Here is a 19168-nt window from a genome sequence, read left to right as displayed (position 1 = left end):
TTCCCGGTGCCGGTTCCCGGTGCCGGTTCCGATTCCCGGTCCCGGTTTCCGGTCCCGGTGCCGGTTCCCGGTGCCGGTTCTCTGTCCCGGTCCCGGTTCCGGTTCCCGGTTCCGATTCCCGGTGCCGGTTCCCGGTCCCGGTTCCGATTCCCGGTGCCGGTTCTCTGTCCCGGTTCCGATTCCCGGTCCCAGTTCCCGGTGCCGGTTCCCTGTCCCGGTTCCGATTCCCGGTGCCGGTTCTCTGTCCCGGTTCCGATTCCCGGTCCCAGTTCCCGGTGCCGGTTCCCTGTCCCGGTTCCGATTCCCGGTGCCGGTTCTCTGTCCCGGTCCCGGTGCCGGTTCCCGGTGCCGGTTCCCGGTGCCGGTTCCGATTCCCGGTTCCGGTTCCCGGTGCCGGTGCCGGTTCCCAGCGCGGTGAGGGGGCAGGCAAAGCCAGGCAAGGGCGGCAGCAAGAGCGAACCGGGAGGCGGGGGGGGGGGCTCCGCCGGTTCCGCCGCCGGTTCCCGGTGGCAGCGGGGGGGTGCGGTGGGTGATGGGCGCTGCCGGTGCCGGTGCCGGTGGCGGGGACGATGCCGGTGCCGCTGCTGAAGATCGGGGCCGTGCTCAGCACCATGGCCATGGTCACCAACTGGATGTCCCAGACGCTCCCGTCGCTCGTGGGGCTTAACGGCACCGCCGTGTCCCGGGCCGGCACCGCGGAGAAAATCGTGAGTCAGCCCCGGCACCGGCGGCAGCCATGGCCGGACCGGCGGCAACCGACCGGGGGCTTTTTTGGGGGGTTTTTTTGGAGATTTTTTGGGGTTTTTTATTTTAGGGATGCGCTCGGGAGATGCGGCAGAAGTGGGGGAGGGGCGGGTGGGGGAACACCCCCCCCCTCCGGTGGTTCCCGGTGCACCGGGACCCCCCAAAATCCCCCCAAAATCCCCCCGGTTTTGGCCCCCCCGTTCCCCCCGGCATCGTTCCGGGCGTGCCCCAAATTTTGGGGACCCCCCCCACACACTTTGCCGCCCCTTGAATCCCTCCGAGACCCCCCCCGGTGCACCGGGACCCCCCAAAATCCTCCCTGAACCCCCCCCCGGTTTTGAGGACCCCCCCCCCGGCATCGTCCCGGGCGTCCCCCCAAATTTTGGGGACCCCCCAAAACCCCCGAGACCCCCCAAAATCCCCCCAGGTTTTGTCCCTCCCCCCCTCAGCATCGTCCCGGGCATCCCCCACATTTTAGGGACCCCCCCTCCGGTGGTTCCCGGTGCACCGGGACCCCCCAAAATCCCCCCAAAATCCCCCCGGTTTTGGCCCCCCCGTTCCCCCCGGCATCGTTCCGGGCGTCCCCCAAATTTTGGGGAACCCCCCCCAAATTTGCCACCCCTTGAATCCCTCCGAGACCCCCCCCCGGTGCACCGGGACCCCCCAAAATCCCCCCCCGGTTTTGAGGACCCCCCCCCGGCATCGTCCCGGGCGTCTCCCAAATTTTGGGGACCCCCCTCCGGTGGTTCCCGGTGCACCGGGACCCCCCAAAATCCTCCCTGAACCCCCCCGGTTTTGACCCTTCCCCCCCCCGGCATCGTCCCGGGCATCCCCCAAATTTTGGGGACCCCCCCTTTACCCCCAGAACCCCCCCCGGGACATCCCCGGTGCACCGGGACCCCCCAAAATCCCCCCTGAATCCCCCCGGGACCCCCCCGGTTTTGGCCCTTCCCCCCCCCGGCATCATCCCGGGCATCCCCCAAAATTTGGGGACACCCCCCCCCAATTTGCCTCCCCCGGTGCACCGGGACCCCCCCAAAATCCTCCCTGAACCCCCCCCCGGCATCTCCAGAATTTTGGGGACCCCCCTCCCCAAAATCCCCCCCGGGACCTCCCTGACCCCCCCCGGTCTTGAGGACCCCCCCACCCCGCCCCGGGGAATCCCCCAAAATTTGGGGGACCCCCCCCAAAATCCAACCCCAGGGACCCCACCAGAATCCCCAAATTTTGGGGACCCCCCCCAAAATTCACCCCCGGGACCCCCCCAAAATCCAACCCCGGGGACCCCACCAGAACCCCCAAATTTTGGGGACCCCCCCCAAATTCCTCTCGGGAACCCCCAAATTTTAAGGAACTCCCCCCAAATTCTCCCTCCAATTCTTCCCCCCCCCCCCCCCCCAAAATTTCGGGAATTTTGCGATTCCCCCCCAAAAATTCTGGGATCCCCCCCCAGGATCTCCCACCCCATTTTTTGGGGGGGCGCTCCCCAAATTTTTGGGGGGAATTTTGGGAATTTTGGGGCTGCGGCAGCTCCGGAAGGGGAGGAAAAAATTCCCCAAATTTCCCTTCCCCAAATTGATTTTTGGGGTGAAAATTCCGATTTTTAGAGGTTTTTTTGGGGTTTTTTTTTTTAATGTGGGTGGGGCAAAAATTTGAGAGCCGGAATTTTGGGAATGGGAGAAAAATTTGGGATAATTTTGGATAAATCCCCCAAAAATCCCGACTGGAATTTGGGGGGGTTTGTGAATTTATTTTAATTATTTTTGGAATTTTTGGGGATTTTTGGGGGGTTTTTTGGAGGTTTTTTTTGGGTTTTTAAAATTTTTTTTGGAATTTTGGGCTCATATTCCCACTTCCCCACCTGTCAATCAACGCCGCGGGGTAATTAGCGCCTGCCGGACGTTAATTAGCGTTAATTAGCGCCTCATTAACCACCCTTGTCCCTCATTAATCATCGGGAACGGGCAGGAAACAAAAAAAAAATTGGATTTTTAACAATTTTTTTTCCTGATTTTTTTCCCTGACTTTCCCAAAGAGATCTGGGGATAAAATTTGGGATTTGGGGAGGAAAAATTGGAATTTGGGGAGGAAAAAAATTGGGATTAGAAGAAATCGGGATTTGGGGAAAAAAAAAATTGGGATTTGGGGAGGAAAAAAATTCCCTTTTTTTTCCTCCCAAATTCCTCCTTCATCCCTGAGAAATTCTCATTTTTTCCCTTTTTTCCCCCAAAAATCCCATTTTCCTCCCCTTTTTTCCTCCTTTCCCCTCCTTTTTTCCCCCATTTTTTCCTCATTTTTTCCACATTTTCCCCCTTTTTTCCCTCTTTCCTCCCGCCCTTTTTTCCCCTTTTTCCCCATTTTTTCCCCTTTTTTCCCCCATTATTTTCCCCTTTTTTCCCCCATTATTTTCCCCTTTTTTCCCCCATTATTTTCCCCTTTTTTCCCCCATTATTTTCCCATTTCCCCCCTTTTTTTTCCCATTATTTTCCCACTTTTTTTCCTTTTTCCCCTTTTCCCCCTTTTCCCCCATTATTTTCCCCCTTTTCCCCCACTTTTTACACCTTTTTTCCCCCATTATTTTCCCACTTTTTTTCCCCTTTTTTCCCCCATTATTTTCCCATGTTTTCCCCTTTTTCCCCCCATTATTTTCCCACATTTTTTTCCCATTTTTTCCCTTTTTTCCCCCATTATTTTCCCACTTTTTTCCCCCTTTTTTCCCCCATTATTTTCCCACTTTTTTTCCCATTTTTCCCCTTTTTCTCCCCATTATTTTCCCACTTTTTCCCATTTTCCCCCTTTTTCTCCCCATTATTTTCCCACTTTTTCCCATTTTTCCCCTTTTTCTCCCCATTATTTTCCCACATTTTTTTCCCATTTTTTCCCTTTTTTCCCCCATTATTTTCCCACTTTTTCCCATTTTTCCCCTTTTTTCCCCCATTATTTTCCCACTTTTTCCCATTTTTCCCCTTTTCCCCCCATTATTTTCCCACTTTTTCCCATTTTTTCCCTTTTTCCCCCCATTATTTTCCCACTTTTTTTTCCCATTTTTTCCCTTTTTTCCCCCATTATTTTCCCATTTTTTCCCTTTTTTCCCCCATTATTTTCCCACTTTTTCCCATTTTTCCCCTTTTTTTCCCCATTTTCCCCCCAAGCCCCTCCCGGCGCCCCCCCGGCCAGGCCGCCTCATGAATTATTCATCACCTCTCCTCATTAATTATTCATCAGCGCTCTCATTAATTATTCATTAGGCTCCCTAATTAAGGATTCGCGCGGCGCCGCGGGGTGGGGGAGGGGCTGCGGCCGCTCCCGGATTTTGGTTTTTTTAAATTAAAATTCTCGGATTTTTTTCTTTTTTTGGGTGAAAAATCGGCGATTTTGGGGCTGCGGCGATGCGGGAAAATTCCCGAGGCTTATTCCGAATTTTTTGGGGAGTTTATCCCGAATTTCCGGGGGAATCCTGGAGGGATTTGAAATTTTTTTAATTGTTTTTTCCTGTGACGTCAGCGCGTTGTGACGTCATCTGCCAGCGAATGGGGGAAAATGGGGAAAAAGAGGGAAAATTGGGGAAAAGAGGGAAAATGGGGGAAAAAGAGGGAAAAATTGGGAAAATTGGGGAAAAAGAGGGAAAAATTGGGAAAAATAGGGAAAAAAGAGGGAAAAATGGGAGGAAAAGAGGGAAAATAGGGAAAAATGGGGAAAAAGAGGGAAAAATGGGAGGAAAAGAGGGAAAATTGGGGGAAAAAGAAAAATGGGGGAAAATGAGGGGAAAAGAGGGGAAAATGGAGAAAAGGAAAAAATGGGGGAAAAAGGAAAAAATGGGGAAAAAAGGAGAAAATGGGAGAAAAAAGAGGAGAAATTTGGGGGAAATTGGAAAAATGGAGGGAAATGGGAGAAAAAGCGGGAGAAGTGGGGAGAAAAGCGGAAAAATGCGGGAATGGGAGAAAAAGAGGGAAAATGGGGGAAAAGGAAAAAATGGGGGAAAAAGAGGGAAAATGGGGGGAAAGGAGGGAAAAATGGGGAAAATTGGAAAAAATGGGAGAAAAAGAGGAGAAAATGGGGGAAAAAACGTGGAGAAAATGGGGGAAAATATGTGGGGAAAAAGGGGAATAAACAAGGAAAAAAGGGGAAAGGAGAGAAAAACGGGAATAAATTGAATTTTGGGCGGGGGATTGTCCGGGATGGGGGGATTTCCGGATGATCCCGGGTTTTTTTGGGAATTCTGAGCTCCCAAATCCCAAATTTGTTTTCCAGACCCTTTTCCAGAGCCCGGAGGAGGGCTGGTGAAGAAGAGGGAAAACGGAGGGAAAAGAGAAAAAATGGGAGAAAAATTGGGGAAAAGAGAAAAAATGGGGGGGAAAAGGGGAAAAGGAAGGAAAATGTGTGAAAAAAGAGAAGAAAATTGGGGAAAATAGGAAAAATGGAAGGAAATGGGAGAAAATAAGAGAAAAATGGGGAAAAAAGAGGAAAAATGGGGGAATGGGAGAAAAAGAGGGAAAATGGGGGAAAAGGAAGAAATGGGAGAAAAAGAGGGAAAATGGGGGAAAAAAGTGGAAAATTGAGGGAAAAGAGGGAAAAATGGGAGAAAAATGGGGGAAAAGAGGGGAAAATGGAGAAAAGGAAAAAATGGGGGGAAAAGGGAAAAATGGGGGAATGGGAGAAAAACAGGGAAAATTGGGAAAATGGGTAAAAAAGAGGGAAAAATGGGGGAAAAAAAGAGGAGAAAATGGGGAAAATTATGTGGGAAAATGAGGAAAATTCTGGGGGAAACGGAAGGAAAGAAGGGGAAAGGAGAGCAAAACGGGAATAAATTGAATTTTGGGCGGGGGATTGTCCGGGATGGGGGGATTTCCGGCTGATCCCGGGTTTTTTTGGGAATTCTGAGCTCCCAGATTTCTTTTCCAGAGCCTTTTCCAGAGCCCCGAGGAGGGCTGGCAGGTTTTCACCTCGGCGCAGGCGCCGGACGGGAAATGTCTCTGCACGGCCGTGATCCCGGCCCGGGGATCCTGCTCCAGGGACCTGCGCGGCCTGCAGCTCCGGCAGCTCCTGGAAAAGGTGGGAATTCCCAAAAAATCCGGGATTGGGAATTGGTGCATCGGTGGGAACGGGTTAATTGATGGGGGGTTTGTTAATGAGGGAATTTGTGTCGGTGGTGAAAGGGTTAATGGGGATTGGGATTGGGGTGAACATCCCGGTGGGATTCCAGCTCCGGCAGCTCCTGGAAAAGGTGGGAATTCCCAAAAAATCCGGGATTGGGAATTAATTCATCGGTGGGAAAGGGTTAATTAATGGGGGGTTTGTTAATGAGGGAATTTGTGTCGGCGGTGAAAGGGTTAATGGGAATTGGGGTGAACATCCCGGTGGGATTCCAGCTCCTGGAAAAGGTGGGAATTCCCAAAAAATCCGGGATTGGGAATTGGTGCATCGGTGGGAAAGGGTTAATTAATGGGGGGTTTGTTAATGAGGGAATTTGTGTCAGCGGTGAAAGGGTTAATGGGGATTGGGAATGGGGTGAAAATCCCGGTGGGATTCCAAGGATGAGAATCCCCAAAATCCAAAAAAATCCCCCAAATCCCCAAAAATTCCCAAAAATCCCCAAAATCCCAAAAATTCCCCAAAAATCCCCAAAATCCCAAATTTTGCCTCCATCCCTGGGAATTTCCCCCTTTTTTTCCTCCTTTTTTTTTGGGATTTTTGGGATTTCCAGAGTCAAAAATCCCAGTGGGATTCCAGCTCCTGGAAAAGGTCGGAATTCCCAAAAAATCCGGGATTGGGAATTAATTAGTTGACCATAATGAACCCCATTAATGACCATGATGAACCCCATTAATGACTATGATGAACCCCATTAATGACCAGGATTAACCTCGTTAATGACCAGGATTAACCCCATTAATTACCATGGTGAATCCCATTAATGACCAGGATTAACCCCATTAATTACCATAATTAACCCCATTAATTACCATAATTAACCCATTAATGACAATGATTAACCCCATTCATGACCATGATTAACCCCATTCATGACCATGATTAACCCCATTAATGACCATGATGAACCCTATTAATATCCATTATTAAACCCATTCATTAGCATACTTAACCCCATTAATTACCATGATTAACCTGTTAATGACCGTGATTAACCCCATTCATATCCATTACTAACCCCATTCATGACCATGATGAACCCCATTAACTATCATTATTAACCTCATTAACCACCAAGATTACCCTATAAATGACCATGATTAACCCCATTAATTACCCTAATTAACCCATTAATTAATCACCCAGGCGCAGAACATCTCCCAGTCCATGGAGGAGCTGGATCAGCGCAAGACGGAGGCGCTGATGGACTCCCACAATTACCCCATTAGTGACCACGATTACCCCATAAATGACCATGATTCCCCCTGTTAATTACCATGATTAACCCCGTTAATTAACCCTAATTAACCCGTTAATGAACCCGCAGGTGCAGAACATCTCGCAGTCCATGGAGGTGCTGGAGCTGCGCACGTTCCGGGACCTGCAGTACGTGCGCGGCACCGAGGCGCTGATGGACTGCCATTATTAACCCAGTTAATGACCACGATTCCCCCTGTTAATTACCATGATTAACCCCATTAATTAACCCCAATTAACCCGTTAATGAACCCACAGGTGCAGAACATCTCGCAGTCCATGGAGGTGCTGGAGCTGCGCACGTTCCGGGACCTGCAGTACGTGCGCGGCACCGAGGCGCTGATGGACTGCCATGATGAACCCCATTAATGACCATGATTCCCCCTGTTAATTACCATGATTAATCCCGTTAATTAACCCTAATTAGCCCGTTAATTATCCCGCAGGTGCAGAACATCTCGCAGTCCATGGAGGTGCTGGAGCTGCGCACGTTCCGGGACCTGCAGTACGTGCGCGGCACCGAGGCGCTGATGGACTGCCATTATTAACCCAGTTAATGACCACGATTCCCCCCGTTAATTAACCCTAATTAGCCCGTTAATTATCCCGCAGGTGCAGAACATCTCGCAGTCCATGGAGGTGCTGGAGCTGCGCACGTTCCGGGACCTGCAGTACGTGCGCGGCACCGAGGCGCTGCTGCGGGCGCTGGACTCGCGCCTTCGCGGCGCCGCCGAGGGGCCCCGGGCCCTGAGCGCCCGCGGCTTCCAGGTGGGAATTCCCATTTTCCATCCCAAAAATCCCCAGTTTCCATCCCCAAAATCCCCAGTTTCCATCCCAAAAAATCCCCAGTTTCCATCACCAAAATCCACAGTTTCCATCCCCAAAATCCCCATTTTCCATCCCAAAAATCCCCATTTTCCATCCCAAAAATCCCCAGTTTCCATCCCAAAAAATCCCCAGTTTCCATCACCAAAATCCACAGTTTCCATCCCCAAAATCCCCATTTTCCATCCCAAAAATCCCCATTTTCCATCCCAAAAATCCCCAGTTTCCATCCCAAAAAATCCCCAGTTTCCATCACCAAAATCCACAGTTTCCATCCCCAAAATCCCCATTTTCCATCCCAAAAATCCCCATTTTCCATCCCAAAAATCCCCATTTTCCATCCCAAAAAATCCCCAGTTTCCATCACCAAAATCCACAGTTTCCATCCCCAAAATCCCCATTTTCCATCCCAAAAATCCCCATTTTCCATCCCAAAAATCCCCATTTTCCATCCCAAAAATCCCCAGTTTCCATCCCAAAAAATCCCCAGTTTCCATCACCAAAATCCCCAGTTTCCATCCCAAAAAATCCCCAGTTTCCATCCCAAAAATCCCCAGTTTCCATCCCAAAAAATCCCCAGTTTCCATCCCAAAAAATCCCCAGTTTCCATCCCCAAAATCCCCATTTTCCATCCCAAAAATCCCCATTTTCCATCCCAAAAATCCCCAGTTTCCATCCCAAAAATCCCCATTTTCCATCCCAAAAATCCCCATTTTCCATCCCAAAAAATCCCCAGTTTCCATCACCAAAATCACCATTTTCCATCCCCAAAATCCCCATTTTCCATCCCAAAAAATCCCCATTTTCCATCCCCAAAATCCCCAGTTTCCATCCCCAAAAATCCCCATTTTCCATCCCCAAAATCCCCATTTTCTATCCCTTTTCCCTCCTGAATTTTTCCATATTTTCCCCTGACTTATTCCATATTTTCCTTTGATTTAGTCCATATTTTCCCTGATTTATTCCATTTTTTCCCCCAGTATCCGAAAGAACAACAAAGCAAATCCTGGGATTTTGGGGATGATTTTTCTCGATTTTCTGGGATTTTGTGATCGATTTTTCCCGATTTTCTGGGATTTTTGCGACCAATTTTTCCCGATTTCTGGGATTTTTGTGACCATTTTTTCCCGATTTTCTGGGATTTTATGACCAATTTTTCCCTATTTTCGGGGATTTTTGTGACCGATTTTTCCCAATTTTCAGGGATTTTCGCGACCGATTTTCCCCGATTTTCGGGGATTTTCACAACCGATTTTTCCCGATTTTCGGGGATTTTCACAACTGATTTTTCCCGATTTCTCCCCTGCGGGACTGAATGCAAATCCCGGGATTTGGGGCTGATTTTTCCCGTTTTCCCAGGAGCTGAAGGAGAAGATGCGCGAGCTGCTGCCGCTGCTGCCGGTGCTGGAGCAGTACAAGGCGGACTCGCGGCTCATCGTGCACCTCAAGGACGAGGTCCGGAATCTTTCGGGAATTCTCTTGGAAATCCAGGAGGAGATGGGCGCCTACGACTACGAGGAGCTGCAGCGGCGCGTGCTGCTGCTGGAGGCGCGCCTGCACGCCTGCCTGCAGAAACTGGGTACGGAAATCCCCAAAAATCCACCATTTGGGGTCAAAAAATCCAAAAAAACCCCGTGGAAATCGGCCCAGAAATCATCCAAAACCCCACCCAAAACCCACCCAAAAATCCTCCAGAATGCACCCAAAAAACCCCCAAAAACCCACCCAAAAATCCTCCAAAATGCACCCAAAAACCCACCCAAAAACCCACCCAAAAACCTCCAAAATGCACCCAAAAAATCCCCCAAAACCCCACCCAAAACCCACCCAAAAACCCCACCCAAAACCCACCCAAAAATCCTCCAGAATGCACCCAAAAAATCCCCCAAAACCCCACCCAAAACCCACCCAAAAACCCACCCAAAAATCCTCCAAAATGCACCCAAAAACCCACCCAAAAACCCACCCAAAAATTTCCCAAAAACCCACCCAAAAACCCACCCAAAAATCCTCCAAAATGCACCCAAAAAACCCCCAAAACCCCACCCAAAAACCTCCAAAATGCACCCAAAAAATCCCCCAAAACCCCTCCCAAAACCCCACCCAAAACCCACCCAAAAATCCTCCAAAATGCACCCAAAAATCCCCCAAAACCCACCCAAAACCCATCAAAAAATCACCCAAAAACCCACCCAAAACCCCCCCAGAATGCACCCAAAAAATCCCCCAAAACCCCACCCAAAAACCCACCCAAAAATTTCCCAAAAACCCACCCAAAGACCCCCCAAAACCCACCCAAAAATCCCCCAAAAACCCACCCAAAAATTTCCCAAAAAACCCACCCAAAACCCCCCCAAAACCCACCCAAAAACCCCCCAAAACCCACCCAAAAACCCCCCAAAACCCACCCAAAAACCCCCCAAAAACCCACCCAAAAATTTCCCAAAAAACCCACCCAATAACCTCCCTAATTCCCATTTTCCTCCCAGTTTTCCAAATCAGATTTCCCTTTCATTCCCATTTCCCCCCAATTTTCCAAATCCCTAATTTCCCCATTTTCCCAATTTTCCAAATCCCTGATTTCCCCTTAATTCCCATTTCCCCAATTTTCCAAATTCCTGATTTCCCCCTAATTCCCATTTTCCCCAATTTTCCAATTCCGATTCCCTTTATTCCCATTCCCCAATTTCCAATTCCCATTTCCCTTTATTCCCATTTCCCCAATTTCCAATTCCAATTCCCTTTATTCCCATTTCCCCAATTTCCAATTCCGATTCCCTTTACCCCATTCCCCAATTTCCAATTCCCTTTATTCCCATTTCCCCAATTTCCAATTCCGATTCCCATTTCCCCAATTTCCAATTCCCATTCCCTTTACCCCATTCCCCAATTTCCAATTCCCATTTCCCCAATTTCCAATTCCCATTTCCCCAATTTCCAATTCCCATTCCCTTTAACCCATTCCCCAATTTCCAATTCCCATTTCCCCACTTTTCCCCATCCCCGACTCCCCCCAACCCCCGTTTCGCCCGATTCCCGGACTCCCCCCCAGACCCCGCTTCCCGAATTCCCGGATTCCCACTTTTCCCGGTTTTCCAGGCTGCGGGAAGCTGACGGGGGTCAGCAGCCCGGTCACCGTCCGCGCCTCGGGCTCGCGCTTCGGCTCCTGGATGACGGACACCGCGACGCCCAGCGCCGACAGCCGGGTGAGGCCTCCCCAAAAAACGGCATCTCCCCCCAAAAATTCGGGCATTTGGGAGGATTTTGGGAAGATCCCGGCAATTTCCGGGCACGGGGATGCCTGAAAATCCACGGATGTGGCTCCTGGAATGGAATCCATGGGGCATTTTTGGAGTCCCCAAATGATGGATTTGGGATGTGGCACCTGGAATGGAATCGAAAATCTCTCCCAAAAATCTCCCAGTTTTCTGGGGGTCCTCAAATCTTGGATTTGGGATTTGAGGGGGATTTGAGCAAAATCCCGGAAATTTCCTGGTGAAAATCCGTGGATTTGGCACCTGGTTGGGCATTTTTGGAGTCCCCAAATGATGGATTTGGGATTTGGCACCTGGAATCTAAAATCTCTCCCGAAAATCTCCCACAACTTTCTGGGGATCCTCAAATCTTGGATTTGGGATTTGAGCAAAATCCCGGAAATTTCCTGGTGAAAATCCGTGGATTTGGCACATGGCTGGGAATCCATGGGGCATTTTTGGGGTTCTCAAATCACGGATTTTGGGATTTGGTGCCTGGAATGGAATCTAAAATCCCTCCCGAAAATTTTCTGGGGGTCCTCAAATCTGGGATTTGGGATTTGAGGAAGATTTGGGACAATCCATTTCCTCCATTTTAACCCCGTTTCCTCAATTTTAACCCCATTTCCTCAATTTTAACCCTTTATCCTCCTATTTTAACCCCATTTCCAACAACTTGAACCCCATCGCCTCCATTTTAACCCCATTTCCATCCACTTGAACCCCATTTCCCCCACTTTACCCCCATTTCCCCCCTTTTTACCACAACTTCCCCCCATTTTCCCTCTTTTTAACCCCATTTCCTCCCCTTTTAACCCCATTTTCCCCTTTTTCCTCCTTTTCCCCCACTATAACCCCATTTCCCCCCATTCCCCCACTTTTAACCCCATTTTCCCCCCTTTTTAACCCCTTTCCCCCCCATTTCCCCACTTTTTACCCCCATTCCCCCCCTTTTAACCCATTTTCCCCCCATTTCCCCCACTTTACTCCCATTTCCCTACTTTTTAACCTTTTTTTTCCCCTTTTCCCCCCCATTTAAACCCCATTTTCCCCTTTCCCCCCCATTTCCCCCACTTTACTCCCATTTCCCCCCTTTTTAACCTTTTCCCCCTTTTTCCCTCATTTCCCCCCATTTCCCTCCCTTTTTCCCCCATTTCCCCGTTTTTAACCCCATTTTTTCCCTTTTCCCCATTTTCCCCCCCTTTTTAACCCTTTTTCCCCCTTTTCCCCCCATTTCCCCTTTTCCCCCCTTTTTTCCCCTTTTTTCCCTCCATTTCCCCACTTTTTATCCCCATTTCCCCGCACTTTACCCCCTTTTTAACCCCATTTCCCCCCACTTTACTCCCATTTCCCCCCTTTTTAACCCCATTTTCCCCCTTTTTCCCCCATTTCCCCCCATTTTCCCCTTTTTCCCCCATTTCCCCTCACTTTACTCCCATTTCCCCCCTTTTTAACCCCATTTTCCCCCGACTTTACCCCCTTTTTAACCCCATTTCCCCCCACTTTACTCCCATTTCCCCCCTTTTTAACCCCATTTTCCCCCCTTTTTAACCCTTTTTTCCCCATTTCCCCCTTTTTTTCCCATTTCCCCCCTTTTTTCCCCATTTTTTCCCCATTTCCCCCCTTTTTTCCCCCTTTTTTCCCCATTTTTCCCCATTTCCCCCCTTTTTTCCCAATTTCCCCCCTTTTTTCCCCATTTTTCCCCATTTCCCCCCTTTTTTCCCCATTTTTTTCCCATTTCCCCCCTTTTTTCCCCATTTTCCCCCATTTCCCCCCCTTTTATCCCCATTTTTTCCCCATTTCCCCCCATTTCCCCCCATTCCCCCCTTTTTAACCCCATTTCCCCCCCATTTTCCCCATTTCCCCCCTTTTTTCTCCATTTTTTCCCCATTTCCCCCCTTTTTAACCCCATTTTTCCCCCCATTTTCCCCATTTTCCCCCCTTTTTTCACCATTTTTCCCCATTTCCCCCCTTTTTAACCCCATTTCCCCCCCATTTTCCCAATTTCCCTCCTTTTTTCCCCATTTTTCCCCCATTTCCCCCTTTTTTCCCCATTTTTTCCCCATTTCCCCCCTTTTTCCCCCATTTCCCCCATTTTTTCCCCATTTCCCCCCTTTTTTCCCCATTTTCCCCCATTTCCCCCCTTTTTTCCCCATTTCCCCCTTTTTTCCCCATTTTTTCCCCATTTCCCCCCTTTTTCCCCCATTTCCCCCATTTTTTCCCCATTTCCCCCCTTTTTTCCCCATTTTCCCCCATTTCCCCCCTTTTTTCCCCATTTCCCCCTTTTTTCCCCCTTTTTCCCCCATTTCCCCCCTTTTTAACCCCATTTTTTCCCCATTTCCCCCCTTTTTTCCCCATTTTTTCCCCATTTCCCCCATTTCCCCCTTTTTCCCCCTTTTCCCCCCCATTTCCCCCTTTTAAACCCCATTTTTCCCCATTTCCCCCCCTTTTTTCCCCCATTTCCCCCCTTTTTTCCCCATTTCCCCCCTTTTTAACCCCATTTTCCCCCCATTTCCTCCACTTTACTCCCATTTCCCCCATTTCCCCCTTTTAACCCCATTTTTCCCCCACTTCCCCCTTTTCCCCCCTTTTTCCCCCTTTTCCCCCATTTCCCCCCACATTACTCCCATTTCCCCCCTTTTAACCCCATTTTTTCCCCATTTCCCCCTCTTCCCCCATTTTTCCCCCCATTTCCCCCCTTTTAACCCTTTTTCCCCCATTTCCCCCCCTTTTTAACCCCATTTTTTCCCCCATTTTCCCCTTTTTCCCATTTTCCCCCCTTTTCCCCCATTTCCCCCCTTTTTTCCCCCATTTTTCCCCATTTCCCATCCCCCCCATCCCCCCCATTCCCCCCCTCCAGGTATGGTACATGGACGGCTACTACAAGGGCCGCCGCGTGCTGGAGTTCCGCAGCCTGGGCGACTTCGCCTCGGGCCAGAACTTCGTGCAGCACCTGCTGCCGCACCCCTGGGCCGGCACGGGCCACGTCGTCTTCAACGGCTCCTTGTACTACAACAAGTTCCAGAGCAACGTGGCCGTGCGCTACCACTTCCGCTCGCGCAGCGTCCTGGCGCAGCGCAGCCTGCCCGGCGCCGGCTACAACAACACCTTCCCCTACTCGTGGGGCGGCTTCTCGGACATCGACTTCATGGCGGACGAGAGCGGCCTCTGGGCGGTCTACGCCACCGAGCGCAACGCCGGCAACATCGTGCTGAGCCGCGTGGACCCGCGCACGCTGGAGGTGCTGCGCACCTGGGACACCGGCTACCCCAAGCGCAGCGCCGGCGAGGCCTTCGTCATCTGCGGCGTGCTCTACGTCACCAACTCGCACCTGGCGGGCGCCAAGGTCTACTTCGCCTTCCACACGGACACGGCGAGCTACGAGTACACCGACGTGCCCTTCCACAACCAGTACTCGCACATCTCCATGCTGGACTACAACCCCCGCGAGAGGATGCTCTACACCTGGAACAACGGCCACCAGGTGCTCTACAACGTCACGCTCTTCCACGTGGTGGGCGCCGCCGGCGAGCTCTGAGGGGCGACGGCACCGGGAGGACGCGCGGGAGTTCGGGGGTCAGGCGTCCCGCGCTTCCACTCGTGGGCGTGGACGAAGGGAGAGAAAATTCCGGAATTTTGGGTTTATGGCTTCCACTCGTGGGCGTGGACGAAGGGAGAGAAAATTCCGGAATTTTGGGTTTATGGCTTCCACTCGTGGGCGTGGATGAAGGGAGAGAAAATTCCGGAATTTTGGGTTTATGGCTTCTCCTCTTGGGTGTGGCCAAAGGGAGAGAAAATTCTGGAATTTTGGGTTTATGGCTTCTCCTCTTGGGTGTGGCCAAAGGGAGAGAAAATTCTGGAATTTTGGGTTTATGGCTTCCACTCGTGGGCGTGGACGAAGGCAGAGAAAATTCCGGAATTTTGGGTTTATGGCTTCTCCTCTTGGGTGTGGCCAAAGGGAGAGAAAATTCTGGAATTTTGGGTTTATGGCTTCCACTCGTGGGCGTGGATGAAGGGAGAGAAAATTCCGGAATTTTGGGTTTATGGCTTCCACTCGTGGGCGTGGATGAAGGGAGAGAAAATTCCGGAATTTTGGGTTTATGGCTTCCACTCGTGGGCGTGGACGAAGGGAGAGAAAATTCCGGAATTTTGGGTTTATGGCTTCCCCTCTCGAACATGGCCAAGGAGAGAAAATTCCGGAATTTTGGGTTTATGGCTTCTCCTCTTGGATGTGGCCAAGGGGAGAAAATTCCAGAATTTTTGGTTTATGGCTTCTCCTCTTGGGTGTGGCCAACGAGACAGAAAATTCCAGAAGTTTTGGTTTATGGCTTCTCCTCTTGGACATGGCCAAGGAGAGAAAATTCCGGAATTTTGGGTTTATGGCTTCCACTCATGGGCGTCGACGAAGGGAGAGAAAATTCCGGAATTTTGGGTTTATGGCTTCTCCTCTTGGGTGTGGCCAACGAGACAGAAAATTCCGGAATTTTTGGTTCCCATGCTTCCCCTCTTGGGTGTGGCCAAAGGGACAGAAAATTCCAGAATTTTTGGTTTATGGCTTCCACTCCTGGATGTGGCCAAAGGGAGAGAAAATTCCGGAATTTTGGGTTTATGGCTTCCACTCGTGGGCGTGGACGAAGGGAGAGAAAATTCCGGAATTTTGGGTTTATGGCTTCTCCTCTTGGGTGTGGACAAAGGGAGAGAAAATTCCAGAAGTTTTGGTTTATGGCTTCTCCTCTTGGACATGGCCAAGGAGAGAAAATTCCGGAATTTTGGGTTTATGGCTTCCACTCGTGGGCGTGGACGAAGGGAGAGAAAATTCCAGAATTTTGGGTTTATGGCTTCTCCTCTTGGGTGTGGCCAACGAGACAGAAAATTCCGGAATTTTTGGTTCCCATGCTTCCCCTCTTGGGTGTGGCCAAAGGGACAGAAAATTCCAGAATTTTTGGTTTATGGCTTCCCCTCCTGGATGTGGCCAAGGGGAGAGAAAATTCCGGAATTTTGGGTTTATGGCTTCCACTCGTGGGCGTGGACGAAGGGAGAGAAAATTCTGGAATTTTGGGTTTATGGCTTCTCCCCTTGGGTGTGGCCAAGGGGAGAAAATTCCGGAATTTTGGGTTTATGGCTTCTCCTCTTGGGTGTGGCCAACGAGACAGAAAATTCCGGAATTTTTGGTTCCCATGCTTCCCATGCTTCCCCTCTTGGATGTGGCCAAAGGGACAGAAAATTCCGGAATTTTTGGTTTATGGCTTCACCTCTCGGATGTGGCCAAAGGGACAGAAAATTCCGGAATTTTTGGTTTCTGGCTTCTCCCCTTGGGTGTGGCCAAGGGGAGAAAATTCCGGAATTTTGGGTTTATGGCTTCCACTCGTGGGCGTGGACGAACGGAGAGAAAATTCCGGAATTTTTGGTTTCCGCGCTTCCCCTCCGCTGCCAGCTCCATTCCGGAGGGACGCGAGGATGAAATTCCCGTTTCTCACCCCAAACTCAAACTCTGCTTTATTCCCATTATTTCGCACCGATGTCGTGTTTCCCCCCGTTTTTCCCTGTTTTAAAATTCTTTTTCCCTCTTTTTTTATCTTTTCTCCCACTTTTAAAACATTTTTTCCCTCTTCATACATTTTTTCCCCTATTTTTTTGCCTCTTTCCCTCTTTTTAAATATTTTTTCCTTCTTTTTTTAGATTTCCATTTTTTTTTCTGCTTTATTCCCGTTATTTCATGCCTATGTTGCGTTTCCCCTCTTTTTTCCCTCTTTTAAAATATTTTTTTCCTCTTTTAAAATATTTTTCCCCTTTTTTTATATTTTTTCCTTTTTAAAATCTTTTTTCCCTCTTTTAAAATCCTTTTTCCCTCTTTTTAAATATTTTCCCCCTCTTTTTTATCTTTTTTCCCTTTTTAAATCTTTTTTCTCTCTTTTTTCCCCTCTTTATCTTTTTTCCCTTATTTTGCCTTTTCCCCCACTTTTTTGCCCTTTCCCCCTATTTTTTTACCTTTTTCCCCCTTTCTCTTTTTTATCTTTTTCCCTCTTTTTAAATCTTTTTTCCCTCTTTTTTTACCTTTTATCCCACTTTTTTTATCTTTTTCCCCTCTTTTTTCCCCCCTCTTTTTTTGCCTTTTTTTCCCTCTTTTTAAATCTTTTTTCCCTCTTTTTTTTCTATTTTTCCCCTCTCTTTCCCCCCTTTATTTCCACTTTTTCCCCCCAGCTCACTGGATATTTTTTTTTTCCCCAATTCTGCGATTTTTCTCCCCTCTTTTTCCTCCTTCTCCTTGGCTCTTCCGGAATTCCATCGGATTCATGGCGCATGGAGCTGCTCTGCCTTGGGTTTTTCTGTATTTTTATTTTTGGGGGGGATATTTTGGGGCCAAATTCCATCTTTATTTCAATGGCAAATAAATAAAAAAAAAATCTCTGGCATTTGGTGGGAGTTGATAATTTCCCCCCCCCCCCTTATTTTCCGGTTTAAAATTATTTAAAAAATAATTTAAAATATTTTAATTTCTCACCCCCTCAGGATTTCTCTGATATTTTATTGCTTTTTTCCCCCTGCTTGTTTTTCCAAAGAGGAAGAGGCAAAAAATGGGGGGAAAAAAGATGGAAAAAAGGGGAAAAATGGATGGAAAAGGGGGAAAATGGATGGAAAAGGGGAAAATGGATGGAAAAGGGGGAAAAGGGTGGGAAAAAAGGATGGAAAAAGGGGGAAAAATGGATGGAAAAGGGGGAAAAATTATGGAAAAGAGAGGAAAATGGATGGAAAAGGGTGGGAAAAAAAGGATGGAAAAGAAGAAAAGAGAGAAGGGATGGAGATCCAGAGGGGATGGAAGATTTGGGATTGTCCTGAAGGTTTGGGATAATTCCAGGAACGGGCACGGATCCCGGGAATTGGCAGGGATCCCACAGGAAATTGGGAATGGGAATGGATCCCAGGAATTGGCAGGGATCCCACTGGAAATTGGGAATGGGCAGGGATCCCACGGGAAATTGGGAACGGGCACGGATCCCAGGAATGGGCAGGGATCCCACGGGAAATTGGGAATGGGAATGGATCCCAGGAATGGGCAGGGATCCCACGGGAAATTGGGAATGGGAATGGATCCCAGGAATGGGCAGGCATCCCATGGGAAATTGGGAACGGGCACGGATCCCGGGAAGTGGCAGAGGAGGAGGAATTTTGGGAAGTTGTGTCTGAACTGCCGCTGGCTCCGGGCAGCACCGGGAAAAGGCCCAGAAAGGATTAATGAGGGATTGAATTGGGAATGACGGGAACAGGGAATGGGAATGTGGGAATGGGAATGTGGGAATGGGAATGGGAATGTGGGAATGGGAATGGGAATGTGGGAATGGGAATGTGGGAATGGGAATGGGAATGTGGGAATGGGAATGTGGGAATGGGAATGTGGGAATGGGACAGGGAATGTGGTAATGGGAATGTGGGAATGGGAATGGGAATGGGAATGTGGGACAGGGAATGTGGGAATGGGAATGTGGGAATGGGAATGGGAATGTGGGAATGGGAATGTGGGAATGGGAATGTGGGAATGGGAATATGGGAATGGGAATGTGGGAATGGGAATGTGGGAATGGGAATGTGGGAATGGGAATGGGAATGTGGGAATGGGAATGTGGGAATGGGAATGTGGGAATGGGAATGTGGGAATGGGAATGGGAATGTGGGAATGGGAATGTGGGAATGGGAATGTGGGAATGGGAATGGGAATGTGGGATTGGGAATGTGGGAATGGGAATGTGGGAACGGGAATTTTGGAATGTGACAGGGAATATGGGATGGAATATGGAAATGGGACAGGGAATATGGGAATGGGAATATGGGGGTGGGACAGGGAATGTGGGAATGTGGGGCTGGGAATTTGGGAATGGGACAGGGAGTATAGAAATGGAAAAGCAGGACGGGGAATACGAGAACAGGAACGGTGCCCCCAG

The 19168-nt window shown here is 49.3% G+C and overlaps 1 protein-coding gene across 1 annotated transcript; it reads left to right on the top strand.

The window, feature by feature from the left end:
* Positions 1-287: 287 nt before the first annotated feature.
* Positions 288-17644, top strand: OLFM2 (olfactomedin 2). Its single transcript, XM_085563303.1, has 6 exons — positions 288-707; positions 5647-5796; positions 7765-7920; positions 9337-9556; positions 11077-11183; positions 14092-17644. Exons 1-6 carry the CDS (start codon positions 570-572, stop codon positions 14767-14769), a joined length of 1449 nt encoding a protein of 482 aa, XP_085419429.1. The 5' UTR covers positions 288-569; the 3' UTR covers positions 14770-17644.
* The last annotated feature ends 1524 nt before the right edge of the window (positions 17645-19168 follow it).

The sequence above is a fragment of the Lonchura striata genome, chromosome 30 (assembly GCF_050655825.1).
Source record: "Lonchura striata isolate lonStrDom1 chromosome 30, ASM5065582v1, whole genome shotgun sequence".
NCBI lineage: Eukaryota > Metazoa > Chordata > Aves > Passeriformes > Estrildidae > Lonchura > Lonchura striata.
This window is presented reverse-complemented; position numbering and strand designations above follow the sequence as displayed.

Coding starts and splice junctions, on each gene's coding strand:
- OLFM2 (XM_085563303.1), top strand. CDS start 570: ATGCCGGTGCCGCTGCTGAAGATCGGGGCCGTGCTCAGCACCATGGCC. Junction 5,797..7,764: donor TCCGGCAGCTCCTGGAAAAG/GTGGGAATTCCC, acceptor ATTATCCCGCAG/GTGCAGAACATCTCGCAGTC. Junction 11,184..14,091: donor CGCCCAGCGCCGACAGCCGG/GTGAGGCCTCCC, acceptor CCCCCCCTCCAG/GTATGGTACATGGACGGCTA.